The 27479-nt window shown below is 33.0% G+C and overlaps 3 protein-coding genes and 2 pseudogenes across 5 annotated transcripts; 3 read left to right on the forward strand and 2 right to left on the reverse strand.

Moving 5' to 3' along the window:
• Positions 1-206: 206 nt before the first annotated feature.
• On the reverse strand, positions 207-5425 carry LOC111295949 (calcium-transporting ATPase 1, endoplasmic reticulum-type-like). The gene is made up of 8 exons (XM_022889822.2): positions 3863-5425; positions 3572-3650; positions 3352-3473; positions 2726-3007; positions 2244-2621; positions 1749-1858; positions 1335-1563; positions 207-1201 (listed from the first exon to the last, which is right to left on the reverse strand). Exons 1-8 carry the CDS (start codon positions 5273-5275, stop codon positions 620-622), a joined length of 3195 nt encoding a protein of 1064 aa, XP_022745557.2. The 5' UTR covers positions 5276-5425; the 3' UTR covers positions 207-619.
• Positions 5426-11652: 6227 nt separating this feature from the next.
• On the forward strand, positions 11653-12425 carry LOC111297921 (uncharacterized). Its single transcript, XM_022892522.2, has one exon. It carries the CDS (start codon positions 11866-11868, stop codon positions 12292-12294), a length of 429 nt encoding a protein of 142 aa, XP_022748257.2. The 5' UTR covers positions 11653-11865; the 3' UTR covers positions 12295-12425.
• Positions 12426-13973: 1548 nt separating this feature from the next.
• Positions 13974-14818, reverse strand: LOC111297836 (protein CANDIDATE G PROTEIN-COUPLED RECEPTOR 7 pseudogene; annotated as a pseudogene).
• A 2024-nt stretch (positions 14819-16842) lies between these two features.
• Positions 16843-22906, forward strand: LOC111296047 (phosphatidate phosphatase PAH1). Of its 3 annotated transcripts, none has more exons than XM_022890062.2 (11): positions 16843-17044; positions 17504-19141; positions 19239-19843; positions 19942-20015; positions 20544-20628; positions 21237-21323; positions 21607-21679; positions 22020-22063; positions 22157-22285; positions 22397-22495; positions 22626-22906. In XM_022890062.2, exons 2-11 carry the CDS (start codon positions 17671-17673, stop codon positions 22677-22679), a joined length of 2721 nt encoding a protein of 906 aa, XP_022745797.2. In that variant the 5' UTR covers positions 16843-17044; positions 17504-17670; the 3' UTR covers positions 22680-22906. The 3 variants fall into 3 exon arrangements, with proteins under 3 accessions (XP_022745797.2, XP_089597588.1, XP_022745798.2); XM_089741462.1 differs by having other exon boundaries at positions 19245-19843; XM_022890063.2 differs by having other exon boundaries at positions 16843-16955.
• Positions 22907-25418: 2512 nt separating this feature from the next.
• On the forward strand, positions 25419-27213 carry LOC111297149 (putative membrane-associated kinase regulator 4 pseudogene; annotated as a pseudogene).
• The last annotated feature ends 266 nt before the right edge of the window (positions 27214-27479 follow it).

Below are 27479 nucleotides of genomic sequence, written 5' to 3' on the forward strand. Positions count from 1 at the left end.
ACGAATATGAACAAACAAAACAATTTTCTTAACGAACACGAATATATCTAAAAATAAACAAATAAATCACAAACATACATTCATTCTATCATATTCGGTTCGTTTTAATGTCCAAAATGACTTGTATCCAAAAAAAGGAAAACAAGAGATAAAAAGTTATCTATGTTTCCTAAATCAGTTATGCAGAGGAATGGAGGATCAAAGGATGAGAAAAAGAAACAAATTATTTGTGATGATAAAGCTTGAATGTTCAAGTTCCGTCGTCTTGTTCTTACTTTTCCATCTCTAGTTGGAGAAGGAAAGAGAAACAAAGGACAGTAATGTTTTACAAAGTAATTTAGCATCAATCTTTTCCACACATGTGGGCAAATGATTAAAGGAGGTAAGTTAACACTTACTAATACAAAACAGAAGGGATGAAGGAATAGTTTAGCTAGTTATTTGTGGTCCAAACCAGTTATTTGTGGTCCAAACCATCCCCCTTTGTAAAATTGAATGGGGGTTACAGATGGGGCCAATAACAGAACTCAGATGGTTAAGAAGAGTTCCCAAGAATTTAATCTGTTCAGAGGCAGTATCAGAAGCACCATCCAACTTATCAAATTTCTACCAAGTTGTCTCACTCTGATTTGGGCTTTAAAGGTCTTTGCCTGGATGATTTTGTCCCACTTGTAGACCTCCCAATGAACTTCAAGATCTCATCGATCAAAATCACGGGGAATGCAACAGCCAGAACCAGCAGCCATTCATTAAAGCTTAAAGGCACGATACCGAATACCCGAGCAAGGAATGGCACATAAAGGATCAAGAAGTGCAGGCCAAATGACACGGACATGGCCAGAACAAGCCAAGGGTTGACCCATGGAGGCATTGTCAAGAGGCTCCCATCTTCGGAAAGGGCATTAAGGGAGTTGAACATTTCAATGGCAACCAAAACAGAAAGGGAAAGGGTCATGGCTTTTACTTTGCCACCCTGGAAGTAATCACATGGATTATTTTCAAAGGAGAAGACCTGATTCCCAGCTGTGAAATGTGAAACAGTGAAATTTTTCCAGGTTGGGCACTGGCCCCACTTGGCGAGCTGGGAGTATGTAACAAGGGTGTGGCCATCCCCACTAACATCTATGCCCAAGAAGGAACCGTGTGTGTACCAAATGATGAAGATACCAACAGTTGCTATTCCGACATATAGTCCGATGACCTGTGCAAAGCAATAAAGTAAGATAAACAACTCAATCCCACTAAAATCAATGAGAAAAATATTCTCAACAAAATCAAGCAAAGGTCTAAACTAAAATTTTTCATACTAAAAGAGACCAGAGGAGACAACCTACCAGATAGCGGAATAAAATCCACGCAGTGATGAGTGAGTCATCACTTCTGCGAGGAGGCTTCTTCATGATGCCCTTGTCCGGAGGATTGAATCCCAAAGCTGTTGCAGGTGGTCCATCCGTTACAAGATTAACCCAGAGAAGCTGGACAGGAATCAGGCCCTCAGGTATACCCAAAGCTGCTGTTAGAAATATGGAGGCAACCTCACCAATATTTGAAGAGATCATGTACCTGAAATAGCATCAAAATTTAAGATATAAAATAGTCTTAGCATCCAAAGAAGAACTCCAAAAAATTAAATGATTTATACGCAATAATCAAAATTCAAGCAAATGGAGCAAGGATGCCTTTCCAAGAATTCTTGTCCATGTGCAAATCCTTCAAACTCTAAAGCATGATAAAAGCTTACAACCAACCTGATAAAAGCTTTCATGTTGTTGTAAATGGATCTGCCTTCACCAACAGCAGCAACAATGGTACTAAAATTGTCATCTGCCAACACCATGTCAGAAGCTTCCTTGGCAACCTGGCAGATGGAAAGAATTAAAACGATGTTTAACAGATTTGGGGAAAAATCATATGGTATGGTGAAAAGAGAAACAAGAAAGCATTAACTTAAACCAAAAGAGAGCATCATGAATGAAACAAGTCATGGTCCTCTATTCCAACTAATTGGATGAAAACATCATATGTCAATTCCAATCCCCTATCAACATCCATCCTATTGAACATGAAACAAGAGCTATTACGCTGTAAGCATCTCCTTAGTAATCTTCCAGTAGGGGCTCACTTTTCATTTTTTTTAAAAATAATTAGCCGCTCATTTACTGTACTTTTAACATGATATAGAGGTGCTCTTCAAAAAGAAAATCAGAAAGAAATCAGTGAACAATAAAAAATGAAAAAAATACCTCTGTTCCAGCAATGCCCATGGCAATCCCTATATCAGCCAGTTTCAAGGCAGGTGCATCATTTACTCCATCACCAGTCATAGCAACCACCTCTCCATCTTCCTTTAGCAATCTCACTATCTCTTGCTTGTGTCTTGGTTCAGCTCTAGAAAACAGAAGCCCACCACTTTGTCTCAGATGAGCCTTCTTATCCAAAAGCTCCATAAACTTATTTCCAGTCAAACTTTTCAAACTGATGTCTTCTGTGGGACCAAAGACACCTATTTCACGGCATATAGCTTCTGCCGTGTTCTTGTTATCTCCAGTAATAACCATAACACGAATACCAGCTGCTTTGCAGTCCTCAATGGCTTGACGAACCTCTACACGTGGAGGGTCCTGCAAACATGTAATGGCACCACCAAGCAGAGTTAGTTCACCAGAGAAAAATATAATTAAAAAGAATTGCAAGTAAAGGCGGTGACCAAAACATTGTAACTCACCCTCAGTCCAACCAAGCCAACAAAAGTGAGATTGCTCTCAATTGATGAATAGTTGGATGGGTCAAGTAATAGGTCATGAGCCGGATGATCATCATTGCCATCATAGGTTTCAAACTCCAGGAGCTCATCTTTGTATGCAAAACCCAAGCAGCGCAATGCCCTGCTTGACATATCTTGAAGAGCACTGAAAACCAGGTTCCTTGAATTATGATCCAGTGGCACAACAGTACCATCAAGCAACTGCATCTTTGAGCTTCTCTCCAGTAAGTTTTCTACAGCTCCCTGCCAAAGTAAGTAATTCAAGTTAAGAGGCTTAGAGTGAAAGAGAAACAAACATGAAAGTTAAATTTACAGTAGATCTAAGAAAAATTGTCATAAATAATGCAGATGTTCAATGGCCGCAATAAGTATCATACATCCTTCAAAACCATATCATGCATATCATTTTTTAACTTAGCAGGGCAAAAAACATTCAAATCTCTGAAGAGGAAAAAAGGATAGACGAGCAAGGCTATCTGCAAATTAAACAAGCATTTACCTGTGGATCACAAGATAATCAAGATGCCTAAAAACAATTTTTTTGGCTTTTACATAAGAAAATCACGTGGGAGAGATAGAGATAGCACCTTCACTAGCAATGACTTTCTTCCTGATTTGGAATTGACAATAACACCCATGGACTTCCTATCACGATCGAATTCAAGGGTTGCAATCCGACACTCATACTCATTCCACCATTGGCAACAACCTTTAGAGCACATTATGTAACATATCTAAGTGTTACAAGTCATAATACTAGAAAGAAAATAACAAAGTAAAACTAAAATATCTGAACACCCAACATACGCAGAACATCACTGCCAGCTGATCCACCAGGACCACCACTATGAGATCCTTTTGGGAGGCCCATTTTCTCAACAAGAACCTGTAGCAAGAAGAAAGAGAGATAAGTCAGAGATTGAAGTCACTATAATGCCTACTTCAGAGCAGGTACAGAAGAACAAAAATATACATCAACTCTGTTAGTAAAAGCTTCAATGAACATTGACAACATGCCTAAATGTAATACCTTGTAAACAAATAATCACAGTTCAAAAACAGGTCAACAGAGCAACTGAGAATCAGTGCCTAGCTAACCTTTATCGCTGCCTCGGTAGGCATTCCATGAGCTACAAACTTATGGTCAGAATGCGTTACACCAGCATCATTACAAATGGCAGCAATCTTTGCAATCGTTTCAAGATTAGCATCCATTCCACCACTCGGCCAATCATGTATTTTCCCATCAGAAGGGTTATACGTAGTGCCATCAACCCGAAAACTCCGCAACCTACTCGCATCATCTCCCATAGCCACAAGCTCGGACACGGCCATCTGATTGGTCGTCAAGGTCCCTGTTTTATCAGAGCAAATCACAGTAGTACACCCCAACGTCTCAACACTCGGTAACTTCCTCACCAGCGCATTCTTTTGAGCCATTTTTCGTGTCCCAAGTGCTAAACAAGTGGTTATGACCGCCGGCAACCCTTCAGGAATCGCAGCAACAGCCAATGCCACCGCAATTTCAAAATAATACGTACATTTCTCAAAGGAAAACTTAAAATTCCTTGGCCATCCATCAATATATTCCCAACTGAGAAAATATTTAACATTAATCAACCAAACACACACACAAACTACCCCAATTATCATAGTTAGAACCTCCCCAAACTCATTCAATTTCTTCTTTAACGGCGTATCTTCTTCACTCTGCGCCGCCACGTGGATTTGAGTGTGAACTTTACCGATCTCTGTTTCCATTCCAATTTGCGTTACCAAACAGATACAATTTCCGTTAACCACCGTTGTTCCCGCAAAAACCATGCTTCGTTTCCCTTGAATATCAGCATCTTCGTTAACGGACTTGTTAGATTTATTAACCGCCTCGCTCTCTCCGGTTAACGAACCTTGCTCCACTCTCAAAGTTGAACTAACTAATTCCAAAACTCTCATGTCCGCGGGGACCTTATCCCCAACTTTCAGTTCCACGATGTCGCCGGGAACAAGCTCTTTAGCCGGCAAATTAGAGTTTTTGAGTCCATCTCGGATCACTGTGGCTTGTTCTGATTGGATCTCTTTCAAAGCCTCCAATGCTTTCTCCGCATTATTCTCTTGCCAAACACCGACGATGGCGTTCACGATCAAGATCAAAAAAATCACCAACGGTTCAACGAACGCAGTAATTTCCATTTCACCGCCTTCTTCACCGTCGTACCAAGCAAGGACAAAAGAAACTACTGCCGCCACGAGTAAGATTCGAACTAACGTGTCGTTGAACTGGTCCAGGATTAAACTCCATATAGATTGCCCTTCGTGCTTTTCCAACTCGTTGTAACCGTAGATCTTGCGCCGATTTTCGACTTCCACCGACGATAATCCCCACTTTTTGTTAACTTGGTAACGCCTCTCGCATTCCTGGACATCTTTAGCCCAAGCAGGAAACACATCTGGATCGGTTGGTTTAGAGTTGATAATTTGTCGTTTTCCATAATCTTCTTCTCCCTTTCCCATGTTTGGATCGGTTACGCTACGAAGATCGAACTTGAAAAACCCAAGGGAAGGGGGAAGATTAAGGCTGTTTGGTTATCGAGAAAAAGAGCGAGAAAAATAAAACTTCAATAATCCATTGATTTTGGTTCACTCGAATCGAGGTTTCGTGCCACTTCCCACTACTCTTCTCTGCTTTTTATCCTTCTCACTCGCCCTTCTTCTAATCTGCAATTGTCGCACGGTTAATCGCGATTAACAATACGATTTTCCTCCTTTTTTGTGATTAACGTAACGTAACTTCGCCGTACCTTCTACACTTTTGGTAAGGATGCGTCTGTCCTTAGAGTGACAGCTGGCAAATTCTGTAATTTTTATTTTTTTTCTTTTATTTGGCAGTTTTTTAATTGGACAGGTTTTAATTTATCTGTGTCCTATTGGATACGATGTCGTCGTCTTTTCTTTCCTTTACATTTGAACTGTTGCAGGCGAAAGGGAAAACAAAAAACAGCAAATAAAATTTTATTTGGTGACGTTGTCTTTTTTAGCAACACAACACACTTATTGGATTAACAAAAATTATTTTTATTTAAAGTACATCAAAACAAGTATTAATAAATAATTAATTCAATTGATTAATTTTTTTTTTAAATAAAAAGATATTAAGTTTAAATTTTGTTAATGATTATTTATTAAAATTATTTCGAATGTATGATTTATAATTATTTATTTTAAATTATAAAATATATTTTATCTTGATTTGAAAATTAAATAATCTATTTATCCTTAATTTTTTTCTAACAAAAAAATTTAATAAAAAAATTAAATTTAAAATTTAATTAATTTATATAATAATTTTATAAAATTTAAATTTTAATACATAAAATTTTTAAATAAAAATAATGTAATGAAAGCCTTCTCCTTACGTCGAAGTTTCAATTGAAAGTCAATAATTTTTATGTTCAAATTATCAGTGAGGTGTTAGATTTCAATCTTATAAGTCAAGGGTAACGTTTTTGAATCAAAAGAATATACTCTTTTATGTAGTGTAATAGCAATGCCAATAGATTTTGCTCTCCGGTGAATAAAAAAAAAACAAACAAGGTACTTTCAAAGCATTTGCTAATGTTACATAAAAATGCCAAGTGTCAACTGCTTTTTTTATTTTTTTTTTTAAATTCATACTCGAAATCTCAATAATTATACCTGAAAACCCGATTTTCCGAACCCAACAACCACAAAAAATTAATAAAAAATATCGTGATCCACTACCACCACGGCCACCATCGACGAAGGCTGACATCAGATTGAGTTCGAGATGAATTTTGTTTGCTTCGAATCTGATTCGATTCGAAATTTTTTTTATTTTTTTATATCCAAACTTGATTCGATCTGATACTATATAAATTGTATCTGATCCGAAATTAATAAAATATTTATTTTAAAATATTTATATTCAAAAAATAATATTTTAAAATATTTATATTAATAAAATATTGTTTTTATAATATAAAATATTATTTTTTAAATATAAATATTTTAAAATATTATTATATAAATATATATATAATTAAAATTTAAAAAATTAATTAAAAAATAATTTTTTAATAATATCTGGTCGAATAGAATTGAGTATGCCTAAAACTCGAATCTGACCCAATCTCGATTATTTTTTAACCTTATTCGATCCGATTCGAAATTCAAAATAAAAAAAAAAAAATTAACCTTATAAAATTTGATCGAATCAAAATCCATCAGGATCAGGTTGAATTTTTCTCCCTACCATTGACTAGTTAAACATACAACTAAAAAAAACAATACCACCATCATGAACCTCTCATAACATAAAATTCAACCAAAAAAAAAAAAAACATGAAACCGTTCTTGCCTTCCATCTCTCCGTCAAATAACCACCACCTCCTACATTAAATAGTCACGTACACGATATAAAAAAAAAAAAATTATAACAATGCACGAACACATTTTTAATATTCTTAATAATTATATATATTAAAATAATTTAAAATATATTTAATGTCACGAATATATATAAATATATCAAATGATATATAAAGAGTGATTAATTTATATAATATAAAATTTTTTAATTGGTATATATATTTTCTTACTTTTGTTTTTAATTAATCGAATGATAAGATTAAATTATTTTTTATTTTTATTGTTATCTATTAAAATAAAAAATAAAAAAACCGTAAAACTATCGATTTAATGGAATAGTGAAAAGTCACGAGCCGGAAGCTTCAAGACAATAGCGTAAAAGGCTTATTAGACAAATAGACAACTTTTTAAAGCTAGGGACTCGTGGTCAAACTAAAAAGCCAAAGTTACCGTAGAATATGCGCATACTCTTTTTGACTTTTTTGTATTTTTTATTGTTTATTTATATAAGATGGACGATACTGTTTGTTTTCTTGACTTTAATGTAAGATTAAGGACTTGTCCTTCGGAAATGTTTCTATGACCATCTTTGAGTTTGACCCTTTTTCTTTATAACGAAGAAGCTTAAGCCAAAGGAAATAATGATAATAGCATATAAATGCATATCATGTTTGGTCATTTAATTTTTTTAATTCAAAATCTTACAATTATAATTAACGGATTAATTGAATTTAAGTTAATAAAAATCAAATATTTTATTTGAAAATTTTAATTTTAATTTTTATTGATAATAAATTTTTTATAAATAATCCTTTAAATTCAATAAAAATTTTTATTTAAACTTACGATAAATCAAATAATCTTCTCTCATTTTTTATTAAAAATTTCTTACAAATATCAAAATCAAATTTATGAAAAAAATTATCTCTAATTGTGGAATTCAATGTCACACATATTTAAGAAAAAAAATTCACGGAACTTATATATTAGCCTGCAAACAAAATTAAGACGAATTTATTGTAATTTGATTGATTAAATTGCTTCCTTGAAAATTATAAACTAAATTTAACATTTATCATCTAAGGACAAAATGCACATAGTAGTAACATTATTTACATTTCACCTATAGTTTTGTTTCCCCGATATTTATGAATCAATCATTATATACATACATCATAACAATAGGGGAACATTATAAAAATTGGGGTGAGAAAAAAAATGATTTATAATTATACTATTTGATTTAATTTAAATTAATTTTTATATTATTAAAATTTGGTCAAGTTTGAGTGTTAAATATATATATAAAATTCGGATTGAATTGAGATGTAAAAAATCGATAAAAATTAAATCGAATCAAATATATATATTTTAAAATTTTATAAAATAAAATAATTATTTTATATAAAAATATATTTAAATATAATAAAAATTTTATTAAAATTATATACAAGAATTTAAAATTTAAAAATTAATTAAAAAAATTCAATTCAAATTTAAATCTAATTTTAAAAATTTATAATATTATAAATTATAAAAAATTTAAATGAAATCAAATTCTATCTTAATTTTATCTCTTTTACACAATAACAGTCATCAATTTATTAAAAAAAAAATCATCGTAAACGAATTTTCCTGCCAGGCTGGCGGTCTAAATATGTACAAATTTGTAATTTGCGTTGATGAATGTGGAAAATTTTCTCATTTATTTTATCGAGAATGTAGAGTTGGAGGTTTCCCAGAATGTTTATCTGTCCAGCTGAACCTTTTTTATCTTTTTCAAATGTTCATTTCCTCCGTCCACGCCATAAAAGTCCAGCGGAAGGATTAAAGTTGTTGATTCGTAATCTGTAAGTGGCCTGGGGCATCTGACCATGGGACCCGCATCCATCCCTATGATTTCTTTTTTTATATTATTATTTTTTTCTTATAATAGAAATATGAAACTGATCTGAGGGAGGTTTGATCTTGTTTCATAAACAATTTTAAATTAATAATTGTTTAATACATGACGTCAAACAAATCACAATTCAAAGTTTTATTCATTTTCTTTCTTTTTTATTCAAAACTTTACTAATATTTTTTTAGTGACTTGTTTGGATCAAATCTTCTAGTGGGTTTTAAATTGCTTTTACTTATGTGGCTTACACAACATAATGGAACACCGGTTTTTTTTGTAAGTCTCATATGAAAAACCATTAAAACAACAATAATTTATAATTTTGCTAACGAATTTTGTTATGATACATTTTAAAATATATATTAATATTCCCTTACTATATTTAATAAAAAATAATAAATTCCCAATTCTTCGTTTTATAAGAGTTGGGGTGAGAATTTATAATACATAATACAAAAGATATATCAATAAATGATTAGTTCAATCGATTAAAACTTATTTTTTTCGATAAATAAGTTTTAAATTCGAGTCTTATTGATAATCATTTATTGAAATAATCTCGAATATACGATCTGTAACTATTTATTTTAAATTATTATGTACGATACCTTAACTTGAAAGATTAAATAATTTATTTATTTATAAATTAAAAAAATACAAAAAATATAAAATGTATCATAATGTGAAAATCTTTCCAACACGCTATCAAATGGATCCTTAGACATAATTTTGAAGACTCAAAGTATGAAAGCATTAGTAATAAACTTGGAAGAAAAACTAGAAGCTTCTAAACTCCTTGCAATTCAAGTAAAATCAAAGACCAAATGAAGACAAAAGTGAAATTGTTACATTCTAGTCAAAAGTAAACTAATGACTAAAAACATGGGAAGTGGAATGTGATTTTTCTAAAGTGGGATATTATAGTAAAAGGCAGCAGAGATTTCTTCTTTGAACAGTTGCTTGATCATTCAAACTTTAATAAATATTCCAAAAACCTGACAAATCCCATTAAGTTTCCAACTTGCCACAAAATATTAAGTTGGAAAATTCCAGGTGTCTTGACTAGTTACCGAAATAAAATTCTAAGCACGTTTATGTCCATCAAGGGTCTATACGAAGTTTCATAAATAAATTTTGTGAAAATTTTTATTAAAAATAAATTAATAAAAAATTTGAATTGATACATTAATAAAATTTAATGTAAAGATTAATAATGTATAAAAAAATTATTAAAAATATTATTTATAATTTAAATTTGATCGATATTTATTCAACAATAAAAATTTTATCAATATATTTATTAAATATATCAATATTTATTCAAGTTTGTTCAAAATTTACACGTTTAATCAATGAAATAAAATATTTTAATTTATCAATTTTAATTTTTATTTATTCATTTATATAAAAAAAATTTACGAATTTAATTTATAAAATTTTAGTTAAATTTTTTCCCGTAAGAGATCATATTTTCTTGCGCTAATTTTATTCCTAAACAAACTAAATATATATATATATTTTTTATATATATGACATATTTATATAAATTATGTTATGATAATTTTTGCATTTTATATATGCTTCGATATGGATCCTTGAATTACTAAATTTAATGATATTTGAAAAAAATGCAATTATATTTTATTAAAATCGAGGATTAAGTATGATTTTTTTTTTCAAAAAGGGCAATTAGGAAGGGACCAGGAAACTTAGAACTCAACAAAAGGATAGAAAACTTCTGGAGTTTGTCTGATGCTGTGTTCTAGGTTCCCAAATTTCCAAGCATGTGCTGTTCTTTACATGACATTGTGAGGGGAGAAGAAAATAAGATGCTGGAAATTGCAGTTGGAGCAGAATGAATATGACATAGTTTGTTTGATTAATTTAATGCAAATGATACAAGAATTGTAAAAGTCAAAATCAAAGGGAATTGACCAAAGAAACAGAATCCAAGACACTGTTTGAAGAAAAGAAATAAACCAATAAATAGAAAAGACAGGGAAAGGAAAACTGAAAATGAAGGAAGGGTTGACTAAATTAAAATGCAAACAAACAAGGCTTTGCCCTGGGATGCTTTTGTAGGGCCTAATGATCATTGAATGATGATGGTGCCCCATTAATTATAGTTTGTTGGATCTATTTAGGGTACTTCCAGGAAAAAAAAAGCTATTGACTTTAAGGCTTGGGCTTTAATTTTTGATATGAAATGGCTTTCCCTGGAACTCAGGCTTGCTCTCAGAGGCCCTCACTCATGCAGATTTGTTGTGTTTGCTTGGGCTAACGGCAAGATGGCTTGAAGCAACTATTTTTAAAGAGTTTAAAGCATTATCTACTTTATGGCAGCCCACTTTGATCAATAATATAAACATCATTTTTTTTATTCCAGAACACTTGACAACAAGGAAAGTTACTTCATTTTTAAGATCAGAGGAAGTGATAAATTTACAAATGAATTAATGAATTGTTTGATATTTCTTAAATTTACCAATAAAGATTCATACCGGCATAAAATAAACATCATTAGCCTATCCACTGTTTGCCTAAATGCAAACACATGCGGAAAAACACCTCCATTGCTGCTAATTATGCTAAATCATGGCGCGAATAGAATACATTGCACTTGGAACCAACCCCATTTTCCCCCATCATCTCTCCCACTTTCCTCTTTTACTTTCTTTCTTTATTTCCATTCTGTTTATCTTTTCTTGCAATCTAAGCTTTGTTCAAGTTTATAACTCCAAGGCCAAAAACCCAGTTCATAAATTTGATCAGCTTTACCCACACACCTCTATAAAAGAAAAAATCCTTGGAAGAAATGAATTCAGTTTGCATTTCTAGTTGTCTGAATGATGCTAGAGACCCCAGGGTGCCTGTCAGGGCAACCTATGTGAATCTTTACAAGTGGCCAGAGTCAGATGCGGAGTTTGTGAGGTCAAGGAAGTCAGGCGCCATGCATGGCCAACCTAGAGTTGTTGACAGTATCTCCTGCAGGCAGATGTATTTAAGGAGCTATAGGTTTTCCAGGAAAGAAACTGTGCCTGAAAAGACTGTGAAATGCTTTGGGAGAGTGAAAGGGAAGGTGGGGGCTCAAGGGAAGAGGAAGATCAGCGGCCAAAATAGACGTGTTACAAGGAAGTTTTTGGTTCGGAGGAAAATGAAGGTTGTACTGTTTAGGTTTTTCAATAGGCTGCTTTCTTGCTCTGCTACTGTAGATGTTGTGGATCAAAGGAATGTTTTCTTCTGAACTTTTTTGGGTGATTATTTGATCTTGTTTTCATAATTATGCCATGTTTAAGAGAAAATGATTTCAGGTTTATTCAATTTTTTTAACTGATTTCTATGTCTTCTCTTTGAAGGAAATTCTGCTGATTTTAGGATTTGACAGCGAAAGTTATTTCCGTTCAAAAAGTTCCAGCAGTAGTTCAACTGATTTCTTTACTTTTCCTAAATTCATTTTGACTACCCAAACGCCTCTTATACAAATATTTTACCAGCCGAGAATTATACGTTGGAATTTAAAATTTAAAATATGATACGATGTAAATATAAAGTATAAAAATAATATCATTTAAAATTTTAATAATAATTATATTTAAATTTAATAAAATATAAAATATATATTTTATATTTTTTTTATTTATAAAAATTATAATATATATACATAAAATTTAATATTTTATATAGCATAAATACTAAAATCGTCGGGTCTGATAACCACAAAAAGCGGAACATAATCCCCTGTCTCTGGAGGGGCCTGACCCAAAGCTTCAGATTTCCAAGCCCACAAACCTAGCTCTGCAGTCTGGACCCGTGGTTTAGGGAGGCTGGAGCTTGCAGCTCTAACAAACCCAACCAGGGAGTATAACAACCATTGCTAACCACAACTTCTGAAAGTGGAATTTGAACATGAATTCAGGCTTTGAATCTTTAGTTATGCTTGCACATTACATAAAATTGAAATTAATATCCCAATGCTTACAGTTTTTAGAATTGACATTAACATTAGTCTTTTTCAATTTCTTGGTTTATTAGTTTTGTCTAGTTTGCAATATTTTGGAGTGTAAACATACGTTAAAGTAATTTTTTATTTTTTATTCCAAACATTTTTTTCATAATAAAAGCATTTATTGATGAGCATTTTGATTTTTGGAAAATCAAACTTTTAAATTGAAAATTTATTTTATTTTTTATCGTTTAACTTTGCATTTGGGTAAAAACAGATTTTGATAGCAAAAAACTATTTTCAACGGATTAAACAAATCCTTGGTGTGATTTTTAATGGAGCATCATATTAAGGTTAAGGTAGCAACAACCATGAACGGCAAAAGCTGATATGATCTCAGATTTTCATCTTCAGCTTTCGTTCAACCTAACTAGGATTTCAAATTATCAGACAAAAGAAATAGATGAAGACGATTTAGTCAATTTCCAACAACTGCAATCTTCATAATAAAAACACCTTTGAATTCTAAATGCCAAATCGATATAATTGTCCACAACAACAACCCAAAGATTCCTATAAATTCATAACACGAGCATTCATTAGGTAGAAACACAGTAACTAATGAAACATATTCAAGCTCTTGCAACAATATGAGAAGATGAGCAACAGCAGTTGCAGACCTCTTGCAGCAATTTTGCATAATAAGTGAAATCTAATACATCTGACAACTTAAAATAAAATACGATATGATAATATGATATTGCATAAGATATAAAAAAAAAATATATAAATGATATGGTTTAAAATTTTAATATTTATTATATATAAATTTCATAAAATAAAAAAAATATTTCATATATTTATATCAATATAAATTATAATATTATTTTTTTTTTTATTATAAAACATAATAAATCATGTAAATTTTAGTATTTTATATGATAAATATATTTTATATTTTTATATTAATACAATTGTGATACAACTATTTTTTTGATAAATTCGATGCAAATGCATAAATTTTAATAGTTTGAATCTACTCCGTATCAATTCGCTTTTCAACAATCCCCATTTAATCAAAGCTCGAATTCTTCATCTCTAAGGGCGAGCTCAGCAGCCTCTTCATCTTCATCATCATCATCAAGAACAAAGTACTCATTTTTCTCCACCGTTCTGAACATATAAAAGATCACCAAATAAAACGCCAGACTAGCGGTCTCCTCCGCTGCATTGCTGACCCACTGATACTTGTAAGCTGCGATGGTCCTCAAAGCAAACACCACAATTCTTGTAAAATACAAATACCCAATCACCACAATGTAAAACTGCCGAAACAGAGTCAACTTGGCCAAGTTCCTCGCTGCCTTTCCATCAGTTTTCGAGGTTTCTCTCAGTGAACGAATCGACCAAACAATTGGGAAAATAATGGCGCAACAGCAGATGATATCAACAAGCAAAAACACCTGGTTCCATGTCACCCAATCTTTAATAAACGGCCCCATTTCTCCGATCACGACCGACGCGATATTAGCTAAAACTTGAAGTGGAATCACGATCATCAAAACTTTCTTTTCCCTTTCTTGTAAAAAGGGTTTCAAAAACGACCAACCGGTGCCAATCAAAACGATGACAGTGAAGAGCAAAACGACAGGAGGAGGATTAAGGGCATTTTCGTCATTTTTGGGGAATTCATTGTGGCTGTTGTGACGGTTGGCGTGGTGGTTACACCGGTTTGGTCGAGGAAGGGAAAGGGCATCGGCTGCTTTCCGGACTTGATCGTTGTTGAGATGTTTTATCAGAAATTCATCTGTCTTTCGTTTCAACTTTTCAAGTCAAAGCGACGTCGGTTTTGGGAACGAAAAATTGGCCTCGATGTTTGATGGAAACCGGTGTGTTTGGTTCAGTAGAATGGGCTCAGAGATTTATGAGTTTGCCGAAAATGGTTCAACCCATTTACGACTCAAGCTCGGCCCAACATGGCTCACCCTCAATATATGAATTTTTTATATAGGAGGCCGTACCGCCGCGGGACTTTAATTAGAAAAAAACAAAAGAAAAAGTTTCTTTTTATAAATAGAAAGAGTAGTGCTAAATGAACTCATTTTTTTTTTTTCACAATTCAAATTGTTCTTTTAACTTTTTAAAAATAAAATTATTTAATTTTTTTATATAAATTTTTAAAAATTTATTTTCAAATAATTATAAAATTTTAGAATTAAATAATTTTATTTTAAAAAAAATTGAGATATAAAGAGAAAAAATAGATAACAATGCACAAAAAAAATAAAGTAATTGGATAACAGAAATCACAATGGCTAAGAGGATTTGAAAAACATGGGGGGGGGGGGGGGGGGACACATTGAACAGAAATGCTAAGAAAAAAAAGGTACACACTTTAACACTTTAATGACTGGCAGTTAGGTACAGAGAGTTCAATAATTAAGATATGAATAAGATAGAATATTAATTATATTTTTTGTATTTTTTATTATATATATTTTTGTATTGGTATTTAATGAATATTTTAAATTTATTTTTATTTCTATGCTTTTGAGAATTTAACAAATATAAATAATTTTTATACTAGTAATTTTTTTAAAAAATACAAAAAATTTAATATTTAATATTTTTATCTTGTATATTTAGATAATTTTTTATTAATATATATTTTTAATAAAATATATTTATTTTAATTAATCTAAAATAATAATTTATATTATTTAATAAAAATTTATTTATTAAATTTTATAAATAAATATAAAATACAAGTACGAAAAAAATATTCTATTACTCGTCTTAATCTTCGTATATAATCACAATATAATATTTATTTTCATTCTTAATCATATAAAAAATCAAGTTTTTTATTGTGCAAGGGTAAGATTGATATTCTTAACGTAAAATTTTTCGTTGATTTTTAAAAAAAATTTATTTATTGATTAGTACATTGTATAGTTGGATTATTTTTATTGTTGTTTGGTCTTATCTAGGTCTTATAAAAATATTTATATATATATATATAAACATTAAAATAATAATTTTGTTCATTGAAATAATTTAAACATGCATGTGAATAAGTTTCTTTATCAATCAATTGATTAAAAAAGTTATTCTAAATATTGAATATAAGTTTAAATGATGTGCATGTTAAACAAAATTTAAGAAATTACAAGTTCAAATTTAATTTTTTTTAAAAAATTAAATATATAAAAATTAAAAGTCAAAAGTAGATTATAAAATTTTAAGAATATCTTATATTAATAATAATAATAATAAATATTAAAAATTTATATTTTTTAATTGTCTGAATTTAAATTCATTATAAATAAATTTACTTGCATTGATAAAAAATTTATAAAATAAAACCTAAAAATCCTTCTGAAAATAAAGCTATAGTTCAAGTACTTTATAAACAATAAATTTTAGATAATTTAGAGAAGATAAAATTTGAACTTAGAATCTTTTATTAGTGAAGACAGATCATCATTCAATAAAATAAAATAGAGCAGAAACAAGGAAAACAATAAACGAATTATAAAAAAAAAAAAAGAAATAGAGGGGGGTATTTTAGCCATTTTACAACTCTGCAGTTCCATTAAATAAAAATTTGTTCACTTCAAGGTGGAAGAGTCTGGGGTGATGATGTCCGGCTCCATCGTTAGGATCAGATCACCTAAGAAACACGCGAACAAAAAAATTTCAATCCCCAAAATACCCTCGTATTAATCTCAAATCTACATGTAACGTTTCTCACTTTGTCTTGTAATTTCATCCAAAACACAGGACCAATTAAGCCCGTCCATTCCAGGATTATCTATTTATGGCTTAGCCCCCCATTTGCCATTTTCTAGCTCTTTTTTAAAAAAAATTTCCTTTTTTTCCCAAACAATTTTTAAAAAAAATCAAATTTCGAAGCTTTCTGAGAATTGTGACGACGCGGGATTGTTGCATCACCAATCGTAGTAAGGAAAAAAAAACAAGAACAACGTTGAAAATTCAAAGGAAAATATTTTGAACAATCTTAGAATTTTTTTGCCCAATTTTTAAATCTGTAAGTTGAATGACTTTGAATGCTATATTATTTTTGATGTCACAATTTTGAATTAAAAAGTTTGATTCTTTAATCTGAAATTGTCGTCATTTAAAATGCATTTCTATCTCTCTGTGTTATCAATCTTGTTTGACTACTTTAATTGTACCATCAACGTTTATTTTCTGTTTGGTTGTTGAGAAAATGGGAGGAAAAGTAATTCGTGTTTCTGGTGTTTCTAAAGGTTAATTTTTTCTTCTTTCATAAGAAATATATATTTTAACATTCCATATTGGGTCTATGTAATATTCGTGAAACTGGGATTTCAAGATTTGGTAGGAAAGTGTTAGCTGATAGATTCCGGGGCTTGCTTTCCTTTTTTTTTTTTTTTTTTCCTTTTCTTTTATTATTTGCTTGATGATCAGAAGGGAACGTTTTAAGGTTTTATATTTGCTTCGTTTAATTTTGAATTGAATGCAGATACCTGAAGGTAAAGGATCAATAACGTTGAGAAGAATCGAAGAGTTTTGAATCTTTATATTAATTTTTTGGATTCTTTTTGGATAGAAAATAAAGAATCTGAAAAAGGGTTTGTGTCATTTTTGCCTTAAATTTTTGTTTATCTGATAAAGGCTTAGTTTTGACAAATGAATGTGGTTGGCAAAGTTGGGAGTTTAATTTCACAAGGTGTTTATTCTGTTGCTACTCCTTTCCATCCTTTTGGTGGGGCTGTTGATGTGATTGTTGTTCAGCAACAAGATGGGACTTTTCGAAGCACACCTTGGTATGTTCGGTTTGGGAAGTTTCAGGGTGTTTTGAAAGGGGCTGAGAAGGTTGTCCGTATAACTGTTAATGGCATTGAAGCGGATTTCCATATGTGTCTTGATAACTCTGGGGAGGCATATTTTGTAAGGGAGGTTGACTCTGGTAAAGGAATTGAGACAAATGGAGATTTGAAAGATTCGGATGGTGAATTCATACAGGATGACGGCAATAAAAAAATTGCTGAATTTTGTAGACTTGAACATAGTGTCTCAGATTCTGGGGTGGCTCAGTTGAGGAACGAATATGATGCCACAAGTCCAAAACGGCTTGAAAGGACGGAATCGGATACTAGGTTCTACGAATTTCAAGATGAGCAGTCCTCTCTAGAGGGTTCCGTTAATTTGTCAGAATTTGGGTCTGGCCGATATGAGGGTTTAGATGGTGGTGAGTGTTTTGGTGAAGCACAAGTTTCAGATTCAGAAGTTGTCTTGGTCAGTGTGGATGGCCATATACTTACTGCCCCTGTCTCAACATCAGAACAGGATGCTGAAAATGTGCAACTAAGCACACCTCAGTTCCATCTAGGACCAGTTGAAGGACCTGACTTTTGTGAGGGTAACGAGGAGTATAGTTCAGGTGGCAATGTGTGGGCTGCTGACTATATTAGTAAGCTCAGTTCAGCAGCAGCTAAGGATTCCTCTCATGATGTTTGCAATGTGAACAGTGATTCTACTGCTTTGGGACGCCATCCAGAAACTTCTGAAGGGGGGAAACATGCTTGTCAAACTGAAGAAACTCAAGACCTTTCTAACCATGAAAGTAAATGTAACAGGCAAAATGATGTTGAAGATGCATCTGTGCATAATAAGAATGGGGATATTTTTAAGAGCTGTCTTGAACTATCTGAATTGGGCAGACATGGTGAAAACACTAAATCTGAAGAAATAGATAGCCAGTTAGAATCTCAGGTTTCACAAGATAAACCTTCTTGCAGCCCTCCAGACAATGAAACTGAAGATGAGGCTGTTGGTGACTCCAGAAATAAAGATTTGTTCTCTTCCTCTTGTAGTCCCAATTCTTCCAACAATAATTTATCTCATGATTTACCAGTTCAGGGTGAACCAGTTGAAAAGAAAGCATTGGAATCAGATTATATGTGTTCTAACAATGTGTCTGTTGATTCTGTTGGTAACGACCCTGACAGGAAGGATGAACAGTTTGAAACATCAGCAGCAACTGAAGAGATAACTTGCAGTCCACAAAGTCCTGCACCTGAGGATAAGAGTAGCAAAAGTGAGATTGTGGAAACTGAAACAACTTCTGATAAAGAGATAGAAACTAATGCTAACCAGGGTAAGTAACTAAAGACCTTTGTCTGCTTTGATTTTTTGCTCTCTTATTCTTGTTCTGATTCTCATGGAATACTTAGTTTCTCTTGCATACCTTGTAGTTCCAGGGTTTGAGATCTCACTCTGTGGAAATGAACTTCATGCGGGTATGGGATTAGATGCTGCAGCAGTAGTCTTTGAAGCACACCGTATTTCAGAGGAGGAATATAAAAATAATGCAATGTCAATTATTAAGAATGCAAACCTTATTGTCCGGTTTGGAGAGAGGTACTTGCCATGGGAAAAAGCTGCTCCTATTATTCTTGGAATGGCTGCATTTGGTTTAGAATTGGCTGTTGAGACCCAAGATGCAATCCCTGTTGAACAGTATGAGTCATCAAACCCAAAGGATGATGACTCTGTTGTCACTTCCACAGCCTCTGGCCGCAGATGGAGCCTCTGGCCTATTCCCTTTAGAAGGGTCAAAACACTTGAGCACAGCAGCAGCAATTCATCTAGTGATGAGATATTTGTTGATACTGAATCTGGTATGCCAAATTCACAAACAGATTCAACTCCAGCATCCAGTGGAAAGATTGAATCTCCCCGCAAGCAATTTATTAGGACAAATGTTCCCACTAATGAGCAGATAGCTTCCTTGAATCTGAAAGATGGTCAAAATATGATTACTTTCAGTTTCTCCACCAGGGTCCTGGGAACACAACAGGTTTTAATTCTCTACTACTCAATTCTTCTGGTAGGTTTGCCAGGTTTGTATTATACTCATTTTATTTTTGGTCTCTAAAACCTATTCATCTTTAACAGGTTGATGCTCATCTTTACTTGTGGAAGTGGAATGCAAAGATTGTAATCTCAGATGTTGATGGAACTATTACCAAGTAGGAATTTTTATCTCCTGATGTTATCTCTCTGGATCAAAACTACGACCTAATATAATTCTTTTTTTTTTGCCTTTCATACAGCCGACCCCATAATCATGGATATAAGGCTTAGTTTGTTGTTGTTGTTGTTGTTGTTGTATGTTATCACTCTGGATTATTTAAAAATGTTCTTGTTTCACTCATTTATGGACCTGTCTAAATTCACCTGTGATTTGTGTTATGATGTATATTCTGGAAATGGTATTTAATTTCCTCACTAGGCATCATTATGGTATGAGTAAAATGCTGAACTAAAAAATTAAACTGGAATCTAAAAGAAAAGGAGAAAAATAAACCATATACTTATTTTTTAATCTGAAATTAGATCTTCCTTATGATCTTTAGTAGTAAAGCAGCAATGAGCATTTCTAGAAGCTGTCATACCTTAATTGCTTTGTGGTGAAATCTTTCTTTTGAATATGTTTCAATCATGTATAGGTTTAATCCAAGATGCGCCTTTCAATAACCTTGACACATTTCTTTCAGGTCTGACGTTTTAGGCCAGTTTATGCCTTTAGTTGGAAGGGATTGGACACAATCTGGCGTAGCTAAACTTTTCTCTGCTATTAAGGTATGTTTTTTCCCGTTTGTTTCGTTGTTCAATGTGACTTAATTGAGCCTTAGTTCTGTTCTGGACTGTCACACAAAACTAAGCCTAGGAAATGACTCCAATATTCTCCTTCGCTTTTTTATGTCCACCACAACTGAATAAAAACTTGTCTCACGTTTTCCTTTACTTTGCTTTTATTATGTCTTCTTCTTTATAAAAGTTCCCACTGATGTAAATGATGATATATTCCTTTGTCAGGTTTTAGAATGCAAGATTATAGAATGACATTTGACAACCTTAGTATCATGATGATGTGAACATTATCCCGTCACTGTTAATCTCCTTAAACCATCTTTTAGCTCTTCTTAGATACCGTGTAGTGATAAAATCTTTTTCGGAAGTTGTATCTGTGTCCATCCACCTCTCTCACTACCATGTGTGTACATACAAAGCACAACATTGTTTCTGGGTAACACTGGGTTCAATTATCCAGTCACTTCGGAGTTTGATTTAAACGATTAAATGGTTCTTTAACTTCTTCCATTAACTAACCTATGCTGACATGCATGTTAGCAAAATGATTTCCTTGGGTATCTGATGTCGAATACTGAATTGTATATTCACAACAGGAGAATGGATATCAACTGTTATTTCTCAGTGCACGTGCAATTGTTCAGGCATATCTAACCAGAAATTTTTTACTCAACCTGAAACAGGTAACGAACTAGCCCAAGTTTTGATGTGGTTAACTTCTTATTTCAATGTTAGAAAATTCTAAGATATAATTTTTTCTTTAATTTTTATTTCTTCAAAAGTATTATTTGCCTTTTCATTCAAATACAATTTTTACATTTTCCTTATAGAAGCAAAAAGGCAATAGCAAAAGTAACAACTAAAGGGATAAGCCAACATTTTGAAACCATCTTCATTGTTAAAATGGTTTGACTTTGAAATTACTCATTTGTAATCATTTTTTAAATGATTTCTTTGTTTATGCAGGATGGAAAAGCTTTACCCAATGGACCTGTTGTTATTTCTCCTGACGGTTTGTTTCCCTCATTGTACCGTGAAGGTGAGGTCTTGTTTTGCATTGACCTGTTGTAATCTAGCTTCTTTTTTTTTTTTTGGTACGATCTAGCTTGTTGTTTTTAGTTTGCATCACAATTTTGTGGCTTCACCTACTTGAGAGAAAAAAGTTCTGATTACAGCCCATCACTGAACCTATATATGATAAAAGCAGCTATCTTTGTTGTTTTGACCTTTTGTTTATATCAGAATCTTTAGGCTGTATTGTCTAGTTACATACTTACATGCATTATCTTTCCTCCCCACTTCACCCCTTTTTCTTCCTTTGTAATAATTTGCAAGTTGCATTCTGATTTATTCTACCATTTGCACCTTATTCATGGCAGTGATAAGAAGAGCACCTCATGAATTCAAAATAGCATGTTTAGAGGTAAATTCTGAAATACTCAACCTTGTTTCTCAATGTAGATTGAAAACGATCGGTCTTTTCACCTTTCATTTCTTTGTTATATGTGCATTGCAGGATATCAAGAGGCTTTTCCCTTCCGATCACAATCCGTTTTATGCAGGCTTTGGAAACAGAGACACAGATGAGCTCAGTTATAGAAAAATTGGGATTCCAAAGGGCAAGATATTTATTATTAACCCAAAGGTACATGTTTTCTATGTTCTACTTATGAGAAAAAAGTGGAGAAAAAATGAACCAAATCCTGTCTTTGGGTTACCATATCAATTTTCTAAAAATCTGACTCTGAACTGGCAGGGTGAGGTGGCTATTAGTCATTTTATTGATGTGAGGTCATACACGTCGCTGCATACTCTTGTTAATGACATGTTTCCACCAACCTCATTGGTTGAGCAGGTAAGGAATGAGTATATTTCTCCGTCTTGTTAAATATAATGCCAGAGAACAAATGAAACATTCTCTGCAACTGTCATTGATTTGTTTTGGAGCCTTCAATGGTGTCCCTAATTTTCCAATGCCTTTGCAGGAAGATTTTAACTCATGGAATTTTTGGAAAATGCCGTTGCTGGATATCGAGTGAGAGTTGGTGGCTTAAAGGATACAGTTTCCTTCTACCGACGAGATGATCAGTATCATAAAAGTGCCCCATATAGAACAGATTATTATGACATTCTTCAACTTTTAACCTTGCTTCCAGCCTTCCACTGTCATTTGTATTCATTGGTGACCTTCAAATGGTCATGTCGGGATTCGTCTTGTAATGAATGGATAGTTACAAGTGAATAAAATCAAAGTAATTGCTTTCCATTCTGTATGTACCTGTAGATATAAAAACATAGTTTGTTGATTTATATGATTTTATAAAGTGCAATTGAACACATTCTATATAATAGCTTGTTCATTTTTTTGGGTAAAAATATAACATTTTTTACTTTCTTAAATTTAGAAAAAATAAAAAAAATGTCGGTCATTAAACAGAAAGAAAGAGAGCTCTTGAAGGCATGACATTGCAATGGTAATTGCCTCATCAATCATGATTAATGCCAAATGTTCTTCTGTTCTCCATTTTCTACAGCATCTATGGTTCCCATCTATCAGAAAATCTGTTTCTGTTTGATCACAAGTAACTTACTCATGTTTTCATGTCGGGGAGGAGGATGTCAAGAATGGAATGATAACATGACTCTGACTTGATATTGAAGGGGATTGTTTCCTGAAAATTTTACCAGCAAAACATGCAAAACAAGAGGTATAATGGCACTTCTGTCAAAAGGGTTGATTGCAGTAATAGTAACCGAACAAAAGTTAGCAATTCAAAACTTAACTTAGTTTGTTCTTGCAATTATACTTAAGATATGACATTACCTGCAACCTTTTCCTTTACACTAGACTGCGGCCTCCCTTGTATATATATTTATACATAAAAAAAAAAAAAAGAAAAAAGTTAGCATAATGTTCATTGAATTATGTTATATTGGATGATTTCGTCAGCTCTGAAAACTCAATAAAAGATAGCAATAATGAAACTGCTGTAGTACTGCTAATCTTTCCTGGATTCCTGAACGTAATGCGTTCGAATCAATGGTACTAAAGTTTCCATGATCCAGAACAAAACAACTTTATAAAGTTTAGTACCATAAATCCACTTGTAAAAGGGAGTTTCTGAAAGTGACTACCATGACCCATTGGACCTTGGCCTTGAGCTTTTAGATCTCAGCACTGTGTTGTAATTGCAACTTTGAGTCTTTTTGACAGTGGTTCAGAAGCTTCAGAAGACAAATGATGCAGGCAAAGTGAGATCCCTTCCCTGAGAACTCAGTGGCCTGAGCAAAGCTTTTGGTGCTCAGATCAGATCACGTGGTCACCTCATTTGTTGCAGCACAATGGACTTATCTTATTTCAGAGCTGTGATTGGCTTTGTATTTGATATTTCGATTCCTTCTTGTTATTCTTCAGAATCTTCATCATTTTAACCCTCAAAATAAAAAAACTACAACGTTCTTACCCCTAGGTAAAAATAAACAGTTAGCACAAGAGGAGACAAGCAAAAACGCCCTCGAGCATTGGATAAACCTCGTCCCATGTTTTTTTTCTTTTTCCTTTGGGTGAATGGAGCTTATGCTTGCTGTTTCTGAGGTCAAAAGCTGCAGTGAAAAATTCTAAAATTGGTAGAATAAATCAAGAGAAGAAAAGGGTTAAAATTCTCCCATGTTTTGACCAAGTCAAATGCTTGGCATTTATATATAGTCCCCATAGCAGTTCTTGGAGAGAATAATTTAGCTTAAAGGTTTGGAAACTTGTAAATGTAATAACATCTCTCTGTATTAGTCTCTAATTTATTATTGAATTGTAAACTTGACAATGCAAGTAACCAGGTTTTGGAAAAAGGGCTGGCCTTTTGAAATTTAAATTTTGCTGCGGAGAACTTTGTAGATATGCAGAAAACAAGTAGTCTGTTGTATGTATATATATATATATATATATATATAATAATGCTATTTCTATTTTAAAAACTTGATGAATTCAGGATCCAACCAAAATCAATAAACTAGACAGAAAAACATACTTTACTTTTTTTTTATCATAAAAGTTTAGGGTCAGGAAGGTTTGTCCATTTCAAGATTACAAAAAATGACAAGTTTTAAAAAATATTTATATTAGATTTACAAATCGTTTAGCTGCAGCAGATGCCTAAAATCCTTGAGAATTCTCAAGTGAATACACTATCATGGATATCATAATTTCAAATAAGATTCCATTGAGCCCCTTTTGATCTATTCTTCTTCTATTTTCATTTTCTTTGACACTACTGGAAGAGATTTATATGTGCTGCTTACATTGAAACTTACAACAAAAACAAAGGGCACTGTCACCTTCTTTCTGGTGGTGGAAGGTTCTTACCTTCTGCACCACATTTCAAGTTCAAAGAATTAAACATGGCAATACTCAAAGTGCCTCAACAAAAACATGGGATGCACCCAACAGTCCTTGCAACTCACCTTAAGCTTACTAGCTGTATGTGTCAGAAGTTCATTGGCTATGGATGCTAGTCAAATTCAGAAGAGAAAAGGCAATGATAATAAATATAATGAGAAGATTGTTTGCATTCTTTTCTTTAATACTGAAACATTGGAATAAGAATACAAAGAGTTGTAATTCACCCTTAAGAATGCAGAATTTAGGAAAGTAATAAGGCATGAGGTAAATGATGAAATAGCAAAAAAAATTCAACCCAAGGCTACTGTATATGATCCACTTAAATTTTGATGCAAATTGAAGGGATAAAAATGCAAAATATATACTACATTACATACACGGGTCCGTCAGAGGCTGTTCAGCTGAGAGGAAAAAAGAAATCCACATTGTTTTTAGCCATTTTTTTTTGTTTTGGAACCATTCAAGATATTGCTACAAAGGAGAAAAAGAGAGTGGGGAAAAAATGGAAAAGACCTGACAACTCCTTACCTTATGATTTTATTTTTCCAACTTGGTTCCATCCTCACTTTAAAGGATGCCCTCCCTGTCCCTCTCTTTCCTGACCAAGCTCACCTTCCCATAAGTTGAGCCATCTCCAAGAAAGAGAGAGTGAGAAAGGTTGTTGACAGTTCAAAAGATGGACACCAGCCAAGCTTCATGTAACGATGCAGATGAAGACTATATTGATATGGAGATAAGCTCATCCTCCAACTTCTCGTGTTATTCTATAAGATCTCCACCACACAGCAGAGAGTTTGAGTTCCAAATGTGTTCAGTTTCTGGAGATGGAGTTTTTACCTCAACTTTCCCTGCTGATGAGCTTTTCTACAAGGGTAGGCTCCTTCCCCTCCACCTCCCTCATCGCTTGCAAATGGTTCAGAAACTACTTCAAAGTTCCAACAGTAGTACATTTGAGTGCAAAACTGACGCACCCCTTGAAGAAAATTCTGCTGTTCCTTCAACTAATACAAGTATCCCATTGGAATCCTACAGCATCTCACCGTCAGAATCCTGCAGGGTGAGTAGTGAACTAAACCCTGATGACTATTTCTTTGAATGGTCAACTGAATTGAATGGCTTCATTGGCAATAATTGCAAGAAGTCTTGGCCTAGAAAGCTCAAGCAGAACAAGCAATCCTCAATAAGCCAAAAGCTCAAGGCGTCCCGGGCTTATCTTAAGTCTTTGTTTAGTAAGTCTGCCTGTTCTGATGAGTCTTGTGCCAAAGCAGCATGCAATGCAGACGCAGGAAATGTTTCAACGAGCAGAGATTGTGTTAACAAGTACATGAAAATGGCAAAGAAGAATCCATCTAGAAAGATTGAATTTGATAATGACGGATTCAAAATATCAAGTATTATTATGAAGAGCATTGACAGGGAGTTGGTTGAGGATGCTGCAAATAGTCATAGGAGGTCTTTTTCAGGGGTAATTCATAGGCATTCCGCAACAAAGTCTTCACCTACATCTACATCTTCTTCTGGTTCCTTTTCATCTTCTTCATCTTTTTCATTTAGTTCAAGCGGATTCTGTGATTTCCAGTTGCTGAAAAGGAGCAACAGAGCGAATTCAGAGATTGAAAATTCAATTGAGGGAGCAATTGCTCACTGTAAGCAGTCTCAGCAGCTGTCTAGTTCAAGCAAGACAGCAAGTGAACTTGGGGTTTGTTCACTTTCTGCTTCAAAGATTCCAGTTAGTGGGGACCAAGAAAGACCAGGACTTTGCAGCGTATGAATGTGAAATTACTTTTGGAAAGACTGAAAATCCACCATTGGAAGCTTTCACAACTGAAGTTGATTGAAATGGTACCCAGTTCCTGTTACATTCTTCCAAAGTGCGTGTCATTTTAATGCAGTGTGATTATTCAGATACTTTGCATGATTTTCCTGCACAACACCAACCCTTTAATACATTTCTGTGAAAGAACATATTCAAGTCCATTATTGTTCAAATAAGAAAGAGAAAAATGACTAGAGATTCTTCCATGGAACTTTATCATTCAAAATCAATAGTCTAGCCCCACTATATAGCCTTCCTTTTTGTACTTGCTCAAGATATTGCATGACAAGATATTTCTGTTGAATCCAATATCTGTTTGCTTGATTTTACAACGACTGGCCTGTTTCCATGGAGCATCTTTTCACATTTGACAATGATCCTTACCACTTAACTAAGTTTTACCCCATTGATGCTTAGTTTAAAAGTCAATTTCCGTTGATAACAATGAATAAAACATTGGGAAAAACAAGTATCAGTTCCCCAAGTGAAAAAACCTTTTCAGTAAGATCAAATCTGTAGATTCCGTAAAAACAAGGTGTATTTTACAAAAGTTATTTTACATGAAGATTTCCCCTATTATCTATTACTGTTTCAGCCTTTCAGGCTTTATGCAATATCCCAGTTTTT

This window comes from Durio zibethinus, chromosome 12, assembly GCF_047325235.1.
Source record: "Durio zibethinus cultivar Kanyao isolate XHJ-2024 chromosome 12, ASM4732523v1, whole genome shotgun sequence".
Classification (NCBI taxonomy): Eukaryota; Viridiplantae; Streptophyta; class Magnoliopsida; order Malvales; family Malvaceae; genus Durio; species Durio zibethinus.